Genomic DNA, 19,553 nt, shown 5'->3' on the forward strand with positions numbered 1-19,553 from the left:
AGGTAGCAGGAATTTGCCCCCGCGGAGAGGGACGAGGGATTGAAAGGGAAACTTAAAAACAGATGAACAGAACATGAATGAGGTCATTCGGAAAGAATGGGTTATTATAGCAAAACACATAAGGTTAGTGGAAGAGCATGCATTTAAATACAACTAATTATTTTTTAGACGCCGAGGGTGGCAAGTGGAATTTTTGCTATCTATAACCCTGCAGTTGCTATCCCGTATTGTCCGTGGGAAGGAGTCCTTGAGTCGGCTAGTTCTGGCATCTATTTCCCGAATTTTATATGCATGATCCAAGCGACTAATGTATGTAGGAGTACGAATAATTTGCGAGACCTCGGTGCTGAAACATGCGGATCTAAATTTATTTAATAATTTCAATCTTGCATTGAATCGTCTCTCAGCCAATGATTCCCACCCCAAATCCATGAGCATTTCGGTGACGCTTTGCGTTTTATCGTAGGAATTTTTTACAAAACGGGCTGCCCGGCTACTTCAGCGCACATAGAATACTGTGCTGAAGCAATGAGAGTCCATGTTACATACTGATCGAGGGAGGGCACTGAGATTTGTTCCGTTATTAATAAGGATGGGATTCCAAATGGCCGTGCAACATTACGGTTCCTGATAATATTATTTCCAAATAATAGGCATAAAGTGATATAAGAGAAAATTACTTATTTTAGTAGGTGTATATATTGGAGTGGAGTCCATAAATTATATCGTGGTCGGTTCGATCCCTTGGACTCAAGTGTGATAATTCTAGCTGTTTATTGACTGAGCAAAGATATGAACGCAACACCTTGGTGCGTACTTTAATTATACAGGTAGGCACGAAAGTAATAATTTTTACTGATTTTCAGTGTTGATAATCCTGGTTAAGAAATTTTATTTGGACAAATAATTGTTTTAATAGAAAAGCAAACGCAATCCATTCTTATCGTACGTAGCAAAAACTAATTTGACTTCAAAGGAAAGCGCTTACGTAAAAAACTCTATTATTTCCCTGGAACTGATGAGCCTTCGAGCATACACATAATGGTGTAAACAAGCTATTCTTTAAATCAACTGTGCCCAGAATTTGCCATTATTATCTGATTTTAAAACAACCGAAAACGCACGAGAGCGAGGAAGCACACGCAGATATTCGCTGCTAGCGCCACATTTGTTTTATAGTGAAGAATGATACTGATTGTATTACGGACTATATTCTATCACTATACAATTTGTTACCTTGCCGAGGGCTACGGGATCAAAAAAGCTTGTTGACAGTTATAATATTTAACTGTAAAACATTTTGCTTCATACGCTGTAGGTTTTAAAACTGTCATTTCACCAGAATTAGATTTAAGATAGGCCTTTTTCGGGGGAATTTTTAGAAGTTATTAGAAAACCTAACGAAGTACGTAGTATTGCAAGCGTATGATACGCTATATTAAAAACTCAATGACTTCGTATGTCGTAGACCTTGACTTGGTACTTCCCTGCTGAGTGAAAGTGAATCTAATTTATAATGTAGCCTTAAGCAATGTGCGAAGACGTGCGTGTTTTTTGCAACGATTTTTAAGCCGGTTTTTTATCGCGTATAAACGTCCTAGTTGTCCTGTCCACGCTGTCCTGTCCTGCCCTCAGCCTTCCCTCAAAATTTTACTGCCCCTCTTCTTCCAGTTGCTGAGTGAAATTATCTCCGTGCAATTTCAATTATATCAGCTGAACGATGGGGGGCATCTTAAGGAAACTGATTCGACATATTATAGAAGCTACAGTTGTGTTTCTACTAATTGTGTTTTTGCCAGGATTGCCACCCCAATTTGATTTTACTGAATTGAGGTAAGATTCAGGCACGCATTCTCTCCCAGAAATTCATATTTATATTTAATTGTTGTGTACATTTATTCATTCAGGGTGACCCCTGCAATGCCTTTGCAAGGCCCACTGGCTCTTAATGGAGAACTTAATAAAGGGGAGCACTTGTTTGAAGGGAAAATCAAAGGGCCAGAATCACTTGCGGTGTATAAAGGAGAAATCTACACTGGAATCCATGGTGGCGAAATAATTAAAATTGTCAACGATGAAATTGTACCGGTTGTAAAATTCGGAAAACCGTGCGGTGAGTAGTGGTATTACAAGGGCAGTTATCGTTTTCCGGTTAGTCTACTCATTTTATTTAATATGTGGAGAGTTAGTTCCCCATACAGGCAAGTCCACCATTAGTATAAAAAGTGCCTATCTGACATCTGCCTTGGATATCCATGACACGAAACCATAGGGTTTACAAATTTCATACGTGTGTCCAATTGAAAGCCAAATGCCCTGATATCCAAGCATGTATGCAGGTACTTATATGGGTACAATGGAAAGTATATATATGTGATGTACGGAGTGGCTTGGGGAGTAGATGTCTGTATTGATATGAATTTTCTCGGGAAGTTGCCCTAGCTAACGAATTTGCTTCTTACTCGCCCGGGTTCGAATCTCGGCGGCGGCAAATATTTTTCAGTGGTATCCCGTTCCCTACTTGAGGTGCTTTGTGGAGGGCACTTTAAGTGAGTACCCCGTCCGTCGGATGGGACGTGCGGAAACCTGTGCGCCTTTCGTCAAGAGTAGGCTAACACCGTCGCCGGGCCTATCTCCACCCTTCATCCGGCTTATCCCTAATGGCTCAAATGACCTCAGCTGTCGGTCGCCTCCCCTATAACCTACTACCATAATAACTAGTTTGGTTAGTATGCAACACGGTTCTAAGTTGTGTTAAATCTTCAGTGTTTTTAATTTTTAAGTACAAATGTATTTATAACATTTTCTTTGTATTCGATTTCAAAGTGGTTGATGTTCAAAGGTTTCGGATATGTGTACCCGCCAGAGAGGCATCTGATTAGTGATTGCACCAGACGCTCTAGTGTGTGGAGTTCCTATCATGTTTCTAACTAAGTATAAATCATATGGTGTAAAAATATCAAGATTCGACTCATTGTTAGAGTGACTCATTGCCTCGAGTGGCAAAGCCCCATCAATTTCAGGTGAAGCCATGATGATGATGATGTACATGATGTCATTCAATCACATTGAGCCCACTTTCAAACCCAAAAACGTGTCTGGTCACTTCCTGCCCCTCATTTAAAAAGACTTTGTCTGCACCACATTTTCTCAAGCTTAGCTCCGATTTCATAAAATAATTTTTAAATTGTATTTCCTGATTTACTTTGCAAATTTCAGGAGGAATTATTGATGAAGCTGTGTGTGGGCGTCCACTTGGGCTGAAGTTTGACACCAAAGGAAATCTTTTTGTGGCTGATGCATACTATGGTATATTCAAAGTTGATGTCAAAAAAAGTAAGTTGTTTTGCTTGTATAGGTTAATATTGTGAATATCTTATCACGGAATATGGCTCAATCGCCATATTTTTTTGTCTTACATGGGAGATATTCATTCCTAAAAAAATATTTGAGGAACGATAAATGCATAAATAATGGATATTTGTGAAATCGGCTTGGATTCTTTTTTCTTGAATTGTTTATTATAGTTAGTAAAATTTAATTGTTGGAGAATTAATAATGTTCGTTCTAACATTGTTTGAGGATGTTAATCATTAAAAGAGAAACTTGTTTTAGAAAATTATGTTATTATTCCTGGTAGTATACCATTTAAGGTGGGTTTTGGATAGAAACAGGCTAAACGTTGCAATCTCTTAGCTTTTTCCAACAAGATACACCCAGACACCACAGACTACATCAAACTAATCTTCATGTCCTCTGCATATTTTTACCTCCCTGCATTCCATTCAACATGCCTTCCCTTTTCCTCTCTCTACCTCACTTACCTAATGCTATTTTTCTATCATTGTTTACACCATGGGAATAATGTTGAAGACATTATTGTCATGGTGTAAAAGGAAATCATAGTTTTCCAAACAAAGAGTGAATCCACAGTAATAATGTATTTTGATTAGGCCTTTATTTTATTTGTAAGATATTAATATTACCCTCCCCATGGATTACAATCAGGAAATGATGGAAGGGCTTGTGAGTTCTGATGACCTCTTAGATCTGTGCTGGTGGAAGCATTGATATTTGTTCCTGGTGGGGTCATCCATCCTAACAGGTCAAAGGGTAGAAGCCAGACAAAGGCCAGTCTATGCAGTGTCTGTTCCCCAATGAGGCAGCCACAAATGCATCAGACCCCAGTGGGGTGCTCACTGAGTGATGGTGTCCTTTTAAAAACATTATTTAGGAAAGTAATGGGAAACTACCTCAATCTTCTCATCTAAGAATGCCATGATGGACAATAAAGATAAATGTTTCATGTCAGCTATTGGACTCTGCCCAATTGGCTGTGTGTCTTGCCAGCAGTGGGAGGAGCAAGGCTTCTGCAGTTGTCATCTCATGAAATCCTCCAAAGAGAAATCAATAGCAGTCACACTGAAGACACAGAGAGGAGCAAATTAGTTAGAATAGGGCCTTGGAATGTTACGATGATGTTGAAGTCAGAAAAAATTGAAATAATGAAGTTAGAGATGGAGTGAGGAAATAGTGATGTATTAAGGTTGTGTGAGATTAGATGGAAGGATAGCAGGGATTACTGGAGTAATATTTATAGAATAATATGCACCATTGGGGAAATTAGCCAGTGAAGTAGGCATTAATATTGAACCAAAAGGTAGGTGGGATCCAAAAGGCAGGCAAAAGAAGAGATGGTGGTGAGGTAGGGGGCTATGGTCTAGGAACAAGAAACGACACCTTTTGGTTTAGTCACCACGAAAGGAATAGGTATGAATGGAAAATAACAGACTTTCAGAAAAATATGGTAGACTATTCTGATTAATCACAGATTTAGGAACAGCATGCAATTAGTACAGGTTCTCCTGGAGTGATGTGGACTTGGATGCTCGTTGGGTAAAAGAAGTGTAATAGAAGATGCAGTGCAAGGAAATAGAAAGTTTACTGGGAAAGGGTAGCATTGGTGTCCAAAATATAATTTTTTGACAGCTGCATGAATGAATGATACTTTGTAGGTTGTTCCGTATGTAGTGTTTGTCATTTTTTTTACTCTATTATATTTATGGTGAAAAAGTTTATTTCATGTTGCATTTTAGCTAAATGTGTAATGTATATTTATTACAAAGTTCATTAATTCGACCCCAGTATTGCATCAGGAACAGCCATTGAAAGTTATTGCATATTCAGTTCCATTGGAGCTGAATATACTGTTGGAATCATCAACAGAAAAAATAACCATTGCAGCTTCTAAATGGTTATAGGTCAAAACAAGACTTTTTTGTAATTGTTTTGGTAGGGCTACTTTTTCAGTCTCAAAACCAGCTTTCTATCTCTATTCTGCTAGATGGAGGAGTTCTCCATTGGTCAATTTATGGTTAGAAAAATCTAGCAGCTCATGAGCATCTTCAGGTTCCACTTCAAATTACATGGCCTACTTCAAGGCCTTGTCAAATCAACCACAGCTGCAGTAACATTGTCGATGCAGTTATCACCTTTGTCTTGAAAATCAACTACCAATTGCAGACATATGTTCTTCCAACTCCTCAAAGAGATCCTTTTTTTAATGTTGTCCTATTACTCTTCACAAATTTTACTGCATCTTCATCAGTAATTGCCTTCCAAATTTAAGAACTATGAAAACTGTAAAAACTACAAAATCTTCAATTGTTCCCGGCTCAGCCTTTTGGAAAATCATTTTAAGTAAATGAAGAATACAATGTATCTTTCCACTGTCCTTAGAAAGGACAGTGGAAAGATACATTGTATTCTTTGTTTAACAACAAAATCTCTTTTAGTTAATTTCTACGTTTGCCTGAAATAGAATGCAGTGATTGAGAAAACTACTCCCTGGTCCATCGGTTGAAACATTGCAATCATTTTGGGGGGCAAGAATTAATATTTTATGTTTGGTTTAACTTCATTAAGTGACGGTTAATGGCCAGGTGAATTGTCTAGGATGAAGAGCAATTTGAAAAAGATAGTTTTATGCTGTTATTAGACTGGAGGGATGAATTTTATAACCAATTCTCCAAATGAGTTATGCTAACCTTAACCGGTTTCTACAAAATATTGTCATTGTTACATCATGGTTACTCCTGGCAATGAAAATTTCTAATTGAAACCTGGTTTTATTAGAAAAATAAATTAGTGGAAGTGGAATCAAAGTCATTTAACTCAATATTGGCCAAACCCAAACAAGTGTTGTAACCAAATATGATAGAGCATGCAAATTGAGTGATGTTACTCAAGCTGTTAATAATTGTGTTAACTCATTTTTGTGTGTTTTCATTCCTTTCATTCCTTTACATTCATGTCACTTTCATTCCTAATCACAATACTGCAGTGTAATATCCTGATCAGTCATATTTCATATCTCTTCCATTGAGATTTGTCTTTTGAGCTTTGCATTTGACCAGTCCAAGTTATAGTTACTCAATTGGAGGTCATAACTCCCAAAAAATTTCTTCCAATGCAAAACTCCCAGTCATGTACTCCTAGCTACAAATATTCCCAAAGAACCAAATTTCCTGAAGTAATAAAATGCCAAAATTTCAAACTTTTTGGAACAAGTATTTATTGCATTAATTGATTCAGAAACTAAATTTGAACCAATGGCTTGCTAGTAATCAAGAATTATGTCATCATTTTTGTTTGGTTCGTTCTTAGAAACAATGTTAAATGGGAAATGTTCAGTGCGCTGCAGCTTGGGTGCCCAAGTTTTCTTTATTCTCTCAGCAGAAGATATTTGATGCAGCATGGTCTCGGTGTCAGTCTACTCTTTCTAAATTTCTGAAAGGAAATTTTAAATACTTGGATGTGCTTTACCTACAATGGTCACAAAACGATTATGCCCCCCCCCCCCCATTGGAAAGATTATTTGATCTAGCCTGCCTTCGTCTAACTGCTTCATATAAATTCCAAATTAGGGGAGGGTAAAGAGGTACTGCAGGTTATTTCCTGCCTCTGACATACCGACCATGGCTGTAGTTTACCTTGGATAATAATATTCCTTATTGTACTATAGTTAATAATGTAAATGTATCTTGAAGTAATCGACCACATAAAGAAAATCTTCCAGTAGTTCATCAGAAAGATCGAAAGTAGAAATGACATAATTAGCTGGTGCAAAGGCTGTTTCACTCATCATTTGTGCTGCTTCTTTTATGCTTCTATCCTCCTCATCATTGTACTGGTTTTGCTGTCAGTTAGATTGGATCTGCCCTTAAAAGTTTTGATGTAGATAGAAAAGACAAGTCTGCCTATTGCCAATGTGCTGTTTTATAGCATTCTTTATAGCTGACTCCAAATCTGTCATCATGAAATTGGGTAGGGACTCTTGTACTTGGAGCTGTTGGGCATGAACCGATTGAAAGGTTAATATTTTCAAGTGATGATTATCCCTTGTGTCATAAATGAATGAATAGCTCCATAATATGAACAAATTATAACCTATGTCATGTTAATTAGGCTTCATGTATTAATTTAGAATTTTCTAATTTCTCTGAGTTCTCCATTGAGATAAGGAACTCTATCTGATAGGTTTGTTTAGTATATTAGAGCTGAGCTTATACTTGTTGCCGCAAATATTGTTTGAATGAACTTGATGCCATCAAAGATTGCTCATGGGAGTTTAGCATAAGACATAGATAATCTGCTGTATTTTTAAGGCTTAGTGAAATTTGAAGAATTTTTTAAAGTTTTGATTTTGGAGAAAATAGTGAAAACTTGGCCTCTTGTCTATAGCATTGTGGCAGCTGGTGTAGGATTGCTGTTTTGAATGAACAATATTTACTCTTCAATTAAAAAGAAATTTCAATTCGATAGGTGTTGCAATAGTACCGTAATATTGGAAGAATATCAATTATTTAATTTTATTAGTCTTCAGTGTGATAGTCAATTTATAGAACGTTGTTTTAAATGCAGCTGAAGAGTACTTTGCCCTACAGTCATCTATTGTTGTGAATTGTATCAGGGAGTCAATTAATGTTATCAAAGTGAAATCAGCTTAACATTATATTCAGAATTTTCTGTTTTCTGAAATGGAGAGCATAGCTAATCCAACAATCTTGGTTATTTCTTGGATTTACAAGTGTACTAGTTGTGTTTTGTTCAGTATAGTAAGACCTCTTATGTGAAAACAATGCCTCCAAATGAAATTGGATCCAATTTTACCTTTGAATCAGGCTAATCAGATTTGGCTTTTTTAATTGCTGTAAAATAAAGGATGTATCAGATTGTATTGTCTTCGGAGTAATCACTTAAATGTTATATCAATTTTGTGTGGTAGGTTTTATGTTGTACCCCTAAGTTTGTTATTGACAGGGAATATTTGAATTTTTATTCTTTTAGGAGCTTTTACTCAACTTGTGTCAATGGATGAACCCATCGATGGCAAAAACCCAAACTTTCCCAATGGAATTGATGTTGCAAGTGATGGGACAGTTTATTGGTCAGATTCATCTTCAGTTGTGGATCTTCAGAATGGTGTCTTCTCTATGTTTGGTGATCATAGTGGAAGGTTGTATTGTTTTCTGGTTCTAATATACTCATTCCTCCATTCTCTTTCCCTGATTGAAAAAAATTAATCCTTTTTAATTCTCTGCAGGCTTTTGAAATACAATCCTAAGACTAAGCAGAATGAAGTCCTTTTGGATTCTCTATATTTTTCAAATGGAGTGTGTTTATCTTCCAAAGAAGATTATGTATTGGTAGCAGAAACAGTGACATCAAGAATTTTGAGGTAAATTCTTCTTAGATTTCCATTTATCATATTTTTTAGTTTTGGTCAAACAAGAATTATTTTCATTTTTGCTTTTTTTGCAAACTTCTCAGAGTTTTGAGTTAATGCCAAAATTGATCAGAAATTAGGTTAAATTAAAATGAAAAATAATTAGCAAATTAAGATTTAATTTTTATCAATTGAATTTTTTCTTTTATAACGTAATTATGAATCAAATTTTGTCCAGCCACAACCGCCACACCCTTTATACTCTGGTATTATTATTATTATTATTTTGATAATTTTTTTAAAATTTCTTTCTTTCCAATTTGATAATTCTTTCTACATATTAATTCTGTAATTTCTTTTAAATATTATATTATTTTTCTCTGTGTTCTAATGATATGTATCATCCGTTCATCCCTATTAGTAATCCACACATTAGTCATATCTCATTAGGTTTCACAGGTTTTTCACTATCCCCCCCCCCCTTCCTTTTTGGGTAATTTCCGATGGTAGGATTATTCTTTAAGGATATCGTTTCATACTCCTAATCCTTTTTCCACAAATGTACATATATAATTTCATACTCTGCCCAATTTCTTTTCTCCAATGTAGCATTTATTTCATGTATTTATTATTTTTGTTTCTAATATTTTTTCATAATTTCTTATATTAACTTCACAAATTTTCTACTCTATTTGTTTTAACGATTGTTGATGTACATGCTTTTGTATTCATTCATGTAGATGACGAGGGCTTTGGTGGAAAAAGGGACTATTTAATCTCAATCTTGTCCCAAAAAAGACATTTTATCATTGTTATTATTATTCTTGATTATGAATGTAAATATAAAAATGATGAAGATACTTTCTTGATGCAACTTTAAAAATCGACTCCTTCCAGTTTCTTCCATAAAATGGAGGAGAAATGGGGATTCTTTTTAATTGACGAGTTTGAATGTCGTTGTCAAGGTTTTCGCATTAAATGGAGGGGAAATAACCTGCAATTGACTAGAGATGAAGTGATACATTGCCTAGGTAGGATAAAATAAATGATGTCATTGGGTTGTAATAAAGGGAAATAGTAACTCTATCACTTGATGTCACATGATAGTAGGTGTAGAAAAATGTTATAGTGTACAGTGTTTTACTTGACTAATTTTTAAATCCAATGTTTTTATTACATAGGTTATAGTTTGATTTCACTTTCTTGAAATGATGTAGGACATTTAAAAAGGGCAAAATTTAGAAGTTTATTTCAGCAACAGCACTTAAAATCACATTGTGCTTCAAAGAACTGAATCTCATGAAATTGGATTGGCAAAATTGAATTGTGTGAATGTTTGAGGCTTTACCGTAGTTTCAAATATTGTCGGGAAAATCTCTAATTCTATGAAGGACTAGAGACCTTTATCAGGTATTTGATACATTCCTAGTCGTTAAATACAAATTATAGTATGCCAGTATACAGTAGTAATTAGTAGTAAGGGAAGTAAACTATATAAAGGCTGAAAAGAGTTCAATTTGATTAATATGTTAATAACCTTCAATAAAGATAATGATGAAATTTTTTTTTCTAGACATTTATTGAAGTTTCAAAATCTCAAGGTTTTTAACGAATCATTTTTTTGTATTTTACAGATACCATCTCAAAGGTCCTAAAAAAGGTCAGAAGGATATATTTCTGGATGGGCTTCCTGGTAATCCAGACAATATAAAACCAAATGGGAATGGGGGTTTCTTTATTAGTCTGATAACTCAGCGTGTACCTGGTGAATTTAATGTTATTGAATTTATAGGAAAGCATACCATTCTGCAGAAATTTTTTGCTCGTATGCTTATGCTTGTAGAGCTGCCATTTTCAACTGTGGACTCCATTGTTCCCAACACATACACAAAAAAGGTGGTCCATTGGGTAAGTTATATTATTTCACCTCTCTGTTTTACTGCTTAGAATTTTGACAGGAAACTTGAGTGCATCTCTGATGCATAGGTTCAACTATTTTTATTGATTATAATCCATTTCATTGGCATTAATATTTTATAATTAATTATTTAGCCACATTAGTCAACTGGGGGATTGGGATGGTGTGGTGGCTAACATACTGGCTTCCCACCCAGGGGGCCCGGGATCTAATCCCAGCAGCAGCGGATATTTTTCAGTGGTATCGTGATCCCTACTTGAGGTGCTTTGTAGAGAGCTCTTTGAGTGAGTTCGATATCTGTACATAACTTCTTCCTTTGAATGCATTGCAACTCCATAAGCTTCGGTGGTAAGCTCCAGGCTGTGCTCCTCCAAAGCTCATTGATTTCATTGTTATCCACCTCCAGTCCTGGAAACTTGGTCAAAGAAAAATATCTCCTTAATTACAGTCTCTATAGCTGCTGTCTCAAACTTTTTGAAGTCATATTCGTCAATGCTCCTGCCAAAACTTCAGGCCTTTTTCTTTCTAGAAAATCGCATAACCTTTGTTTTATTAATATTGATTCTCATCCCATACCTGTCGCACTGAATTTCCAATTCACTCAGCAATGCCTGCAGCCCCTTGGCTGACTGACAAAGTAAAGCTTGGTCATCAGCAAACCTAACTGATTTTACGAATTCCCCGCCCACTTTCATTCCTACCTCCAATTCTTCCCATGCCTTTTTGATCATTTCCTCTGCATACAGGTTGAACAGCAACGGTGATAATGGGCAACCCTGCCTTACACCCCTTCCTAACACTGCCCATCCTGACTCCCCGTTTCCCACCCGCACCCGAGCAGTCTGAGACATGTACAGGTTGCGGATTAGCCTCCTTTCCCTCCAATCTATTCCTATCTTCTGCAATATAGTCATTAGTTTTTCCCAATCCACTCTATCAAATGCTTTTTCGAAATCTACGAAACAGGCAAATACCTCCTGGTTGTGCTCTATATTCCTCTCGATTAATAATCTCAATACTGCAATGGCATCACGCGTACCTCTCCCCTTCCTAAACCCAAACTGATCATCCCCTAAGTAATCATTTGCCCTTCTCTCTATCCTTTTGTTTATGATCCTGAGAACAACTTTAGCTGCGTGGGATATCAAACTTATTGTCCTATAGTCCTCACATGACGTGGCCTTTACCTTTTTCGGAGTAGGAACTAAAACTGATCTCACAAAGTCTTCCGGCCAGATTCCCTCCTCATAAATACTACGGATCAGCCCATATAGCCTCTTCCTCCCTCATTTTCCTAAGCATTTTAAAAGTTCCACGGGAATGTTATCTACCCCCACGGCCTTATTTAGTTTCATCTCCTTTAATGCCCTTTCTATCTCACTGTCTAGTATGCCTGGACCTAAGCTGTCTTCCTCTACGTCATTTTCTTTTTCAATGTCTAATTTTGTTGGTCTGAGTTCTTTACTATACAGTTCTTCTATATACTCCTTCCATCTCTCTTGGATCTTTCCTGCGTCAACTATTACCTTACCCGCCTTATCTCTAACTGTTAGCATAGCTCTTCCTTTCTTACTTCCTGATAACGATTTAACTTTGCTGTACAGCGCACCGATTTCACCCTTCCTCTGCAGACTTTCCATATCCTTGCACTGCGTCTTCCACCATGCTTCCTTTGCTTTATTTGTAGCCCGCCTCAATTTATTGTTCAATTCTTTGTACTTCATTTTGCCTAATTCTGTATTTATATTCTTCCATTTTTGCCGCTCATCCATCTTTGTAATCATCTCATCCATGATCCATGGTTTCCTAGTCCTTTTAGCGTTAACGGTTCCAATAGTTTCCTTTGCGGCTTTAGACAACCCTTTCTTGATCATTTCCCATTTTTCTTCGATAGTACTAAGCCCTTTACCATCCTCCATGATTATCTCTACCGCCTGCTTGTATTCCTTCCTTTTCAACCCAATTAATGCTTCTACATTCCATTTTCTAACTCGCCGCCCCTGCCTTATCTTTTTGAAACGTACGCTACATTTCATAACAACTAAATTGTGGTCTGAGTCCGTATCCGCTCCCGGGAAGCTGTGGGAATTTATCACTGTTCCTAAACCTGTGTCTAACCAGGATATAATCTAGCTGATATCTTCCTGAGTCACCTGGCATTTTCCATGTATACCTACGTCTTTTGTGGTGTCTAAACCAAGTGTTGGTGATGACTAACCCCTGTCTCCTGCAGAACTCTACTGCTTTCTCCCCGCGGTCATTCCTCGTGCCTAAACCGTAGTCCCCCACCTCATCACCATCTCTTCCTTTGCCTACCGTCGCATTCCAATCCCCCATCACTATCAAATGTTTCCCTGCAGGAACACACGCGATCATGTCCTCTAACTGATCGTATATCCTATCGACCTCTTCTTCCTTATGGTTGCCCGGTGGCATGTATACCTGAATAATAACTAAGTTCGTCGGTTCTGCTTTTATCCCCACTAGTAGTATTCTATCCGTTACCTGCTCTATGTTGATTACGCTTCTTCCTACCTCTTCATTTAATACTATGGCAACCCCTCGTTGACTCTCGTCCCCACCGCTGTATATTATTCTATACTTATCACTCCAGTAATCCCCACTATCTTTCCATCTCACCTCGCATAGACCTAAAATATCTATATTTCCCCTTTCCATCTCTCGCTTAACATTCTCCAATTTCCCTGTCCTCATCATTGTCCTAACATTCCACGTTCCTATTCTAACTAATGTGGTCTTCTTCTCCTGCGTCTTCTGTCCTGCTGCTGCTGGTTTTCTCTTGCAAGGGTTTTGTGGGATGACGACCGCGGAAGCCTTGCCTCCCCCGCTGCCGGGCACGACACACGGCCGATTGGGCCGAGCCCCGTGGTTGCCAGGACTCAAAATATCTCTATTGTCCATCATATTTTTCTTGGGAATGATAATTGAGGTGGTTTCCCGTTGCCTTCCTCAATAGTGTTTTTAACGTGACACCATCACTTACTGGCCGCCCCACTGGGGTCAGACACCATTGCAGCCGCCTCACTGAGGAACAGACGCTGCGTGGACTACCTTTCGTCTGGCTCCTAACCTTCGACCTATCTGGCATGGGTGACCCTACCAGGAGCAATTTTTATTACTCCCGCCAGCACAGCTCTAGGGGTCATCGGAACGCACAAGCCCTTCCACCACGTCAAGGTTGTAGTCCGGGGAGGAGATATATATATATATATGTATATATGTATATATATGTATATATATATATATATATATATATATATATACATACATAAACATATATACATGTACACATATATATATACATATATATATATATATATATATATATATATATATATATATATATATATATATATATATATATATATACATATATATATACATATATACATATATATATATACATATATACACACACACATATATATATATATATATATACATATATATATATATATATATATATATATATATATATATATATATATATATATATATATATATACATATATATTCTCTATTCTATATTCTAGATCTCTATTTGTGTGCTTTATCCATGGTTGCCTGGTGTCAATTCTCTTACCCATCAGTTCATCTTCTGCTATTATGTTTGTGTTCTTATCACCGAAACTTCCTTTTTTGTGTTTTCTTTTCCTACTGGTATTTTCAGGTTTTCAATGATAACCTTCTTGAATGTTTGTCTTGTGTGGTTTTCTTACAGCATTTTTGTGTTCCTTTACTTTAGCCCATGTATCTGAATCTCAAGATGTAATGATTTGGTGTATGGCTCTATCTGAGGCATCTTCCATATGTATGTTTTGTGTAAATATTGCTTCATCACTACCATATTCTTTTCATTGCAGGACAGTTGGGCTTTCTACTTATGCCATTTCATGTATTGAGCTACTTTTCGATATGCATTAATATATGAATATAGGTATTAGGTAATGATATTAAGTAGACAAAGTTCTATTTTAATGATCAGCGAATCATTATTTAAATACAAGTATTTTACTGCAAAATGTTCAGTATATAAACATTCTTCATGATATACTTAACTTTTTCTCTTGTTGTTAATTATACCTAGCCTTTATTTGTCAATTATGTCCCTATCTATACCATTGAATTTTTAGACCTATAGTGCAGGTCTATTAGAAGAAAATATGGTACATAATAACAAAAATTGCCATATGAACCTAAAAATATAATTTATATATAAAAATGCATAAACTTACTCTTAAATGTTTAGTTTTCTCCTGATGGAGAAGTAGTAATAATAATTACATCTGTTTATTGTAACGAGATTGAGCAATGCCAATGCATTCTGCTATTTAAAAAATGGTGCATTTTCATTGCAAAAGATTCAGGTTTCTGGGAAAAATGGACAAAGAAGTGTAACGGCTACTTATTAGGGAAGCAGGTGTTTTACGTATCATTTCAAACACTTTCAAAAATATTTTCTTAGGAAATGCTGTAAGTTCCTAGAAATGAGATTTTCATCACCTTTCTTCAATGCACATGCATATGGAACTTCTTCTTACTGATTATCTTATTCGATGTGATATTCTTCACATTAAAACTTACCAATTATTGTAATGTAACCGATGAAATACTTAATTGTAAAATTACTAAAATGCACCAATATCTTATGATTGATATTCTTACAGTGCAATCAAACGTTGTCTTTTTCCTCCGCAGATTGGCAGCTTTGAAACTGTTTCCGACATTGCTCCCAGTAATGCAAGAACCTTGGAAGTAGATGAGAAAGGTCAAGTGATTGGAAGCCTCCACTGCACTGATGGATCCCTTAAACACATAAGTGAAGTTTTATTCCATGACAAAACATATTACCTTGCATCACCATATAATGAATATCTTGGTAGAGTCAAGACACGTATCCCCATTCACATCAAGAGATCAGACTCCTCAGGATTGCCAGGAGGTGTTCAAGGATCATAATATTTTGTTGTCATAAACACTGTTAATGTTTTTCATGTGGATGTCAATTAAGTATTAAGTATTTTTTCAGTTTTTCATCCTTGTTTTGTAGAAATTATTTTAATGCAATTTCTAGAAGTTTTTAAAGAAGAACTTTTTGCAATTTCAAGAAGAAAACAAAGTAAGGTAATCACATACTATTAATCTGTAATTATTTTGACATTCCTGCATCGAGAATTTCATGTTCTGGGATAGTGCACAATCATACCTTTATTTTTTATACTTTTCAACTAAGGTCAACATTCCAATTCCATGTTGTTAACTAAGATTGTAATACATTGTTTAGATGTATGTACTACATACTTGTTATTGCTGCACTCCTATAAATGGTCTTTGTGGCTAATAATTTAAAAGGAATATTTAATGGCATAACCATAATAACACTAGCATTTAAGTATTGATCTTGTCAAAGTGTATTTTTTTAAGTCACCTAAATAATTCAGTTTTATAGGATTAACTGAAATAATGCCTTTAATTGCATGCCATGACAATGCCATGAGTTCTTTGTATATTTATTTTGTAAAACAAATAATGTACAAACTGTAACTATGATAATTCATGTGATTCATGTCTTGCAAACGATTTAAAATACATGACCTTTAAATTGAAATACTCTTCAGAAAAATTGAACTTGCATATTTAGCAGTGTTCTCAGAATTATTGACAGTAACTTATGCTTCATAACTTTTGAAATTTGAGGTGCGTATTCATGAAATATGTATTACTAAATATAAGAATGTTAAAGAGACAAATGATTTTTCCATAAAGTAATATTTGATACTTTAAATATAAATATTGCCAATAAATTAATTTTTAAAACCTTGTGATTCTTGTATTTGAAAAAATGAAATAGACCACTTGTGTATTTTTTATGACCATCCTACCACTAAATTCCTTTAGTATTCATAGGAAAAGACCAACGAATACCATTGCCAAATATTTTCAATATGAATACTGGGATGGTTCTCACAGTGGAGGCAAGGATGAAAAGTAAGCATATTTAATTTTATGGGACTCATACATCATGAGAGAATAAAGATCCACGGAACTTTTAGTTAAATGTACAGGAAACAAACCTAAAAGTTTGGTTAGATAAATGAAGGTAGAATGCAACTCACTACTGTCAATTCCAAAAGAAATTGAATTTGGTGAGTCTTAGGTGGATAGTATGTTACATATGATAGTAATTACATGTTGATATGTTTAATTTAATTTTACATGTCATCAATATTTATCTTTTATTTCATTTCATCCCTATTAGGTTATTGAAGCAATTTTTTGTATCATAACAACTTTTGGCATAAAAAAGAATGCATTGTTAGGCCCCATAGACCAAAGGTCATAGAGATAGATTTGACATAGAAAAATATTAGATATGCCATACAAAAATGATTTGAGTAATGATTATAATAAAATTATGTACAGCTTGTCATACTATGACCAAAAAATATTAATTTCGATCATAAAAACACTCAAAAAAATCTTAAGTTAGATTTTTGCATCTGACACAAGGTTGCATCTTAAAGGACAATAAATGATTATAAATATTTATGTCAGTACAAAGGGGTCCTTTTTTGATCATAGTATTGATCATGATGTTTAATGCAGTATCAAATGCACATGCTTTCTTTTTCTTGCGATATAATCATGACTACTCTCATATTATTAAAAAGGTAAATGTTCTCTCAAACATTCTTTTCTACTGGAAATATCATATGTTCAAATATGTTGCGTGTAAGATTTTGAGATTCATAAAATGAGGTCTGCATGTGTCTCTTTTTGCATGTAATGATTTTGGAAATGTTTTAACATATTTGTAGATCTTCTAGAAAATACTGGAAAAAAATATTACAGAAGGTTATCTTTAAATCTTCATCTAAAATATGCGTTTTCCGTGATTTGTTTTCAGCATACTTAGCTTAAGAAGTGCAATATGTTTTGCAAATCTTGGAGGTAAACTAGCAGTTTTGTGAAATCCATAAATAGCTTAAGTTCATTGGCTGCATTATAGGATATGATATGCTAAATTTCTAGAAGTAATGTTTGCATTATTATGTTTGGTGTAATAGAAAATTATTTATTACTGAGTGATGAGCTGTCTGCAAAAGATGATTGCAGATACGATTTGGGCAATTTTCCCTTCAGAGGATACTAAAAGGAACTTAAGAGCAACCTCTAGCGAGCAATGGGTGCCTTGGAATCTCATGGATCAACTCTTATGTCCAGCCAAACCTGCTGACCTGTGAATTACCTGGTTTTTCTGTGAACAGATACCTGTGATGAGGAGAATGGGAGCCTGTTGTATGTTTTTTCCTTCATTTGGGTGGACCAGCAAGTAATACCACACATAGGTAATGTAATTTTCATTGACAGGTGGCCGGGATGTGGCCACCCCCTGCTCAATTGGCTTTGGTTATGCCTTTACAGTGGCAAGTGCTGGTATGACAGGGACATGTGTTGTGTAGGCTAATGTGTATAGATTTGTAGGGTCAATTCAAAGGCATATTAAAAGCAGGTCCCCTAAATGATTGTGCCATGTACCTCTGATAAATCTGATGAAAACTGATTTGTGATGTCTTCTTTAATTAGTAGCTTTGTGGTGGTGGGGGTTAGGGCTGTGAGATATCAGCTTGTTAAATGGCAATGCAGCTTCAGTACACTTTTGACCTCTCCTTGATATGTCCAATGATGATGATGTCAAAGACCATGTCAAAGTCATAATTGTTGGCAAATATGAGGTCGACAGTCAGTGCCATGTCTACACTTTAATTTGCATAAAATCATCCTGTTAAACCCATTAGAGAAGAATTTGTCTTCAAACAACTTCGAATAGTGTATATTGTATGTTGAAACTCCCCCCTAAATGATTCCCAAAGGATGAGATAGGAGGAGGGATATTATTTAGAACCTTAGATATTAACCTTTTGCCCTTTTATTCAACAATTACCGTTTCTGTCGTTGGCAGATGTAATGAAACGTTATTCACACACATAGAATCCATCAAAACTAAGACGTAGTGCTATTTAGTAAATGCATCTCCAACAAATATGGATCTCTGTTTCTTTATTGTATTCACTAGATTTGACTAAATAAGAACTCAACCAGTACCACTGATGATACCAGCGCCTAATACCTGATGAATATGTACTTTATTGTCAAATTTCAGATTTTTTGGGGGGGAAACAGTGTACTCCACCACAATTATCATGAGGTCTGTTTTAATAGAGCATCCCCAAGGGTAGGAATTTTTTGTGGATTTTCCTTGAAATCCTCAGGCTGATGCATGGCCGCATCTTCTTCCCTTAAGTGTCCGTTATTCCCCTCCGAATTGGGCATCATTGGCACCAAAACGTGTTCCAAAGCGAAGCTGTCTACTTAGGCTGCTGTGTAAATCGTTAATCCCTGGAATGCTACGTCCCTCCGCAGTTTGAACACGAGCACTTCTGCAGTGCAGGCCCTGGTGCCAAGGGCGGCACCAAAAATTGGCCGCAGCGAACCCCCCGTCGACACTCGTCATGGTGGTAATCAATACCATTACGGTCGGCTGAGGTCGACAGCTCTGCTCCTCTCGTCCTAGAGTCCACCAAGAGTCTCTGGTGGACCAACTCCTCCGCAGTGTTGGCGTCCTTTGTCGTGATGTGGATGCCTGTACGGTGGACCCTGTTATTCGCCATACCTTATCGACGGACGCCTCTTCCCTCTTGGAGCCCCTCATGGGGCGTGGCCGTATATGTACTCACCCTTGAGGACCACCGAATAGGATAGCCAACGGGTCAACACGGAATGGGCTGGGTAGGGATACGACCGATCCTGGCGATCACTGTAGTACCTGGAAAACGTAAGCAATTCTGCGGTTCGAGTACGGGCGCAGTCTCTTTAACTCTTTGG

The 19,553-nt window shown here is 36.3% G+C and overlaps 1 protein-coding gene across 4 annotated transcripts; it reads left to right on the top strand.

Moving 5' to 3' along the window:
- Positions 1-710: 710 nt before the first annotated feature.
- On the top strand, positions 711-16,492 carry LOC139698871 (adipocyte plasma membrane-associated protein Hemomucin-like). 4 transcript variants are annotated; one of them, XM_071597817.1, is made up of 8 exons: positions 711-830; positions 1,672-1,833; positions 1,908-2,113; positions 3,220-3,336; positions 8,350-8,518; positions 8,606-8,740; positions 10,363-10,636; positions 15,366-16,492. In XM_071597817.1, exons 2-8 carry the CDS (start codon positions 1,721-1,723, stop codon positions 15,624-15,626), a joined length of 1,275 nt encoding a protein of 424 aa, XP_071453918.1. In that variant the 5' UTR covers positions 711-830; positions 1,672-1,720; the 3' UTR covers positions 15,627-16,492. The 4 variants fall into 4 exon arrangements, with proteins under 4 accessions (XP_071453918.1, XP_071453917.1, XP_071453916.1 ...); XM_071597816.1 differs by lacking the exon at positions 711-830 and adding an exon at positions 1,038-1,405; XM_071597815.1 differs by lacking the exon at positions 711-830 and adding an exon at positions 1,039-1,314.
- Positions 16,493-19,553: the final 3,061 nt, after the last annotated feature.

This window comes from Hetaerina americana, unplaced genomic scaffold, assembly GCF_022747635.1.
Source record: "Hetaerina americana unplaced genomic scaffold, ioHetAmer1.1.p SCAF_9, whole genome shotgun sequence".
In the NCBI taxonomy this organism is placed as follows: Eukaryota; Metazoa; Arthropoda; class Insecta; order Odonata; family Calopterygidae; genus Hetaerina; species Hetaerina americana.

Bases quoted from the DNA above. Each gene is read 5' to 3' on its own strand.
- LOC139698871 (XM_071597817.1), top strand. From the start codon at position 1,721: ATGGGGGGCATCTTAAGGAAACTGATTCGACATATTATAGAAGCTACA. The intron at 2,114-3,219 runs GTGAGTAGTGGT...TGCAAATTTCAG, and splicing joins AAAATTCGGAAAACCGTGCG to GAGGAATTATTGATGAAGCT. The intron at 3,337-8,349 runs GTAAGTTGTTTT...TTATTCTTTTAG, and splicing joins CAAAGTTGATGTCAAAAAAA to GAGCTTTTACTCAACTTGTG.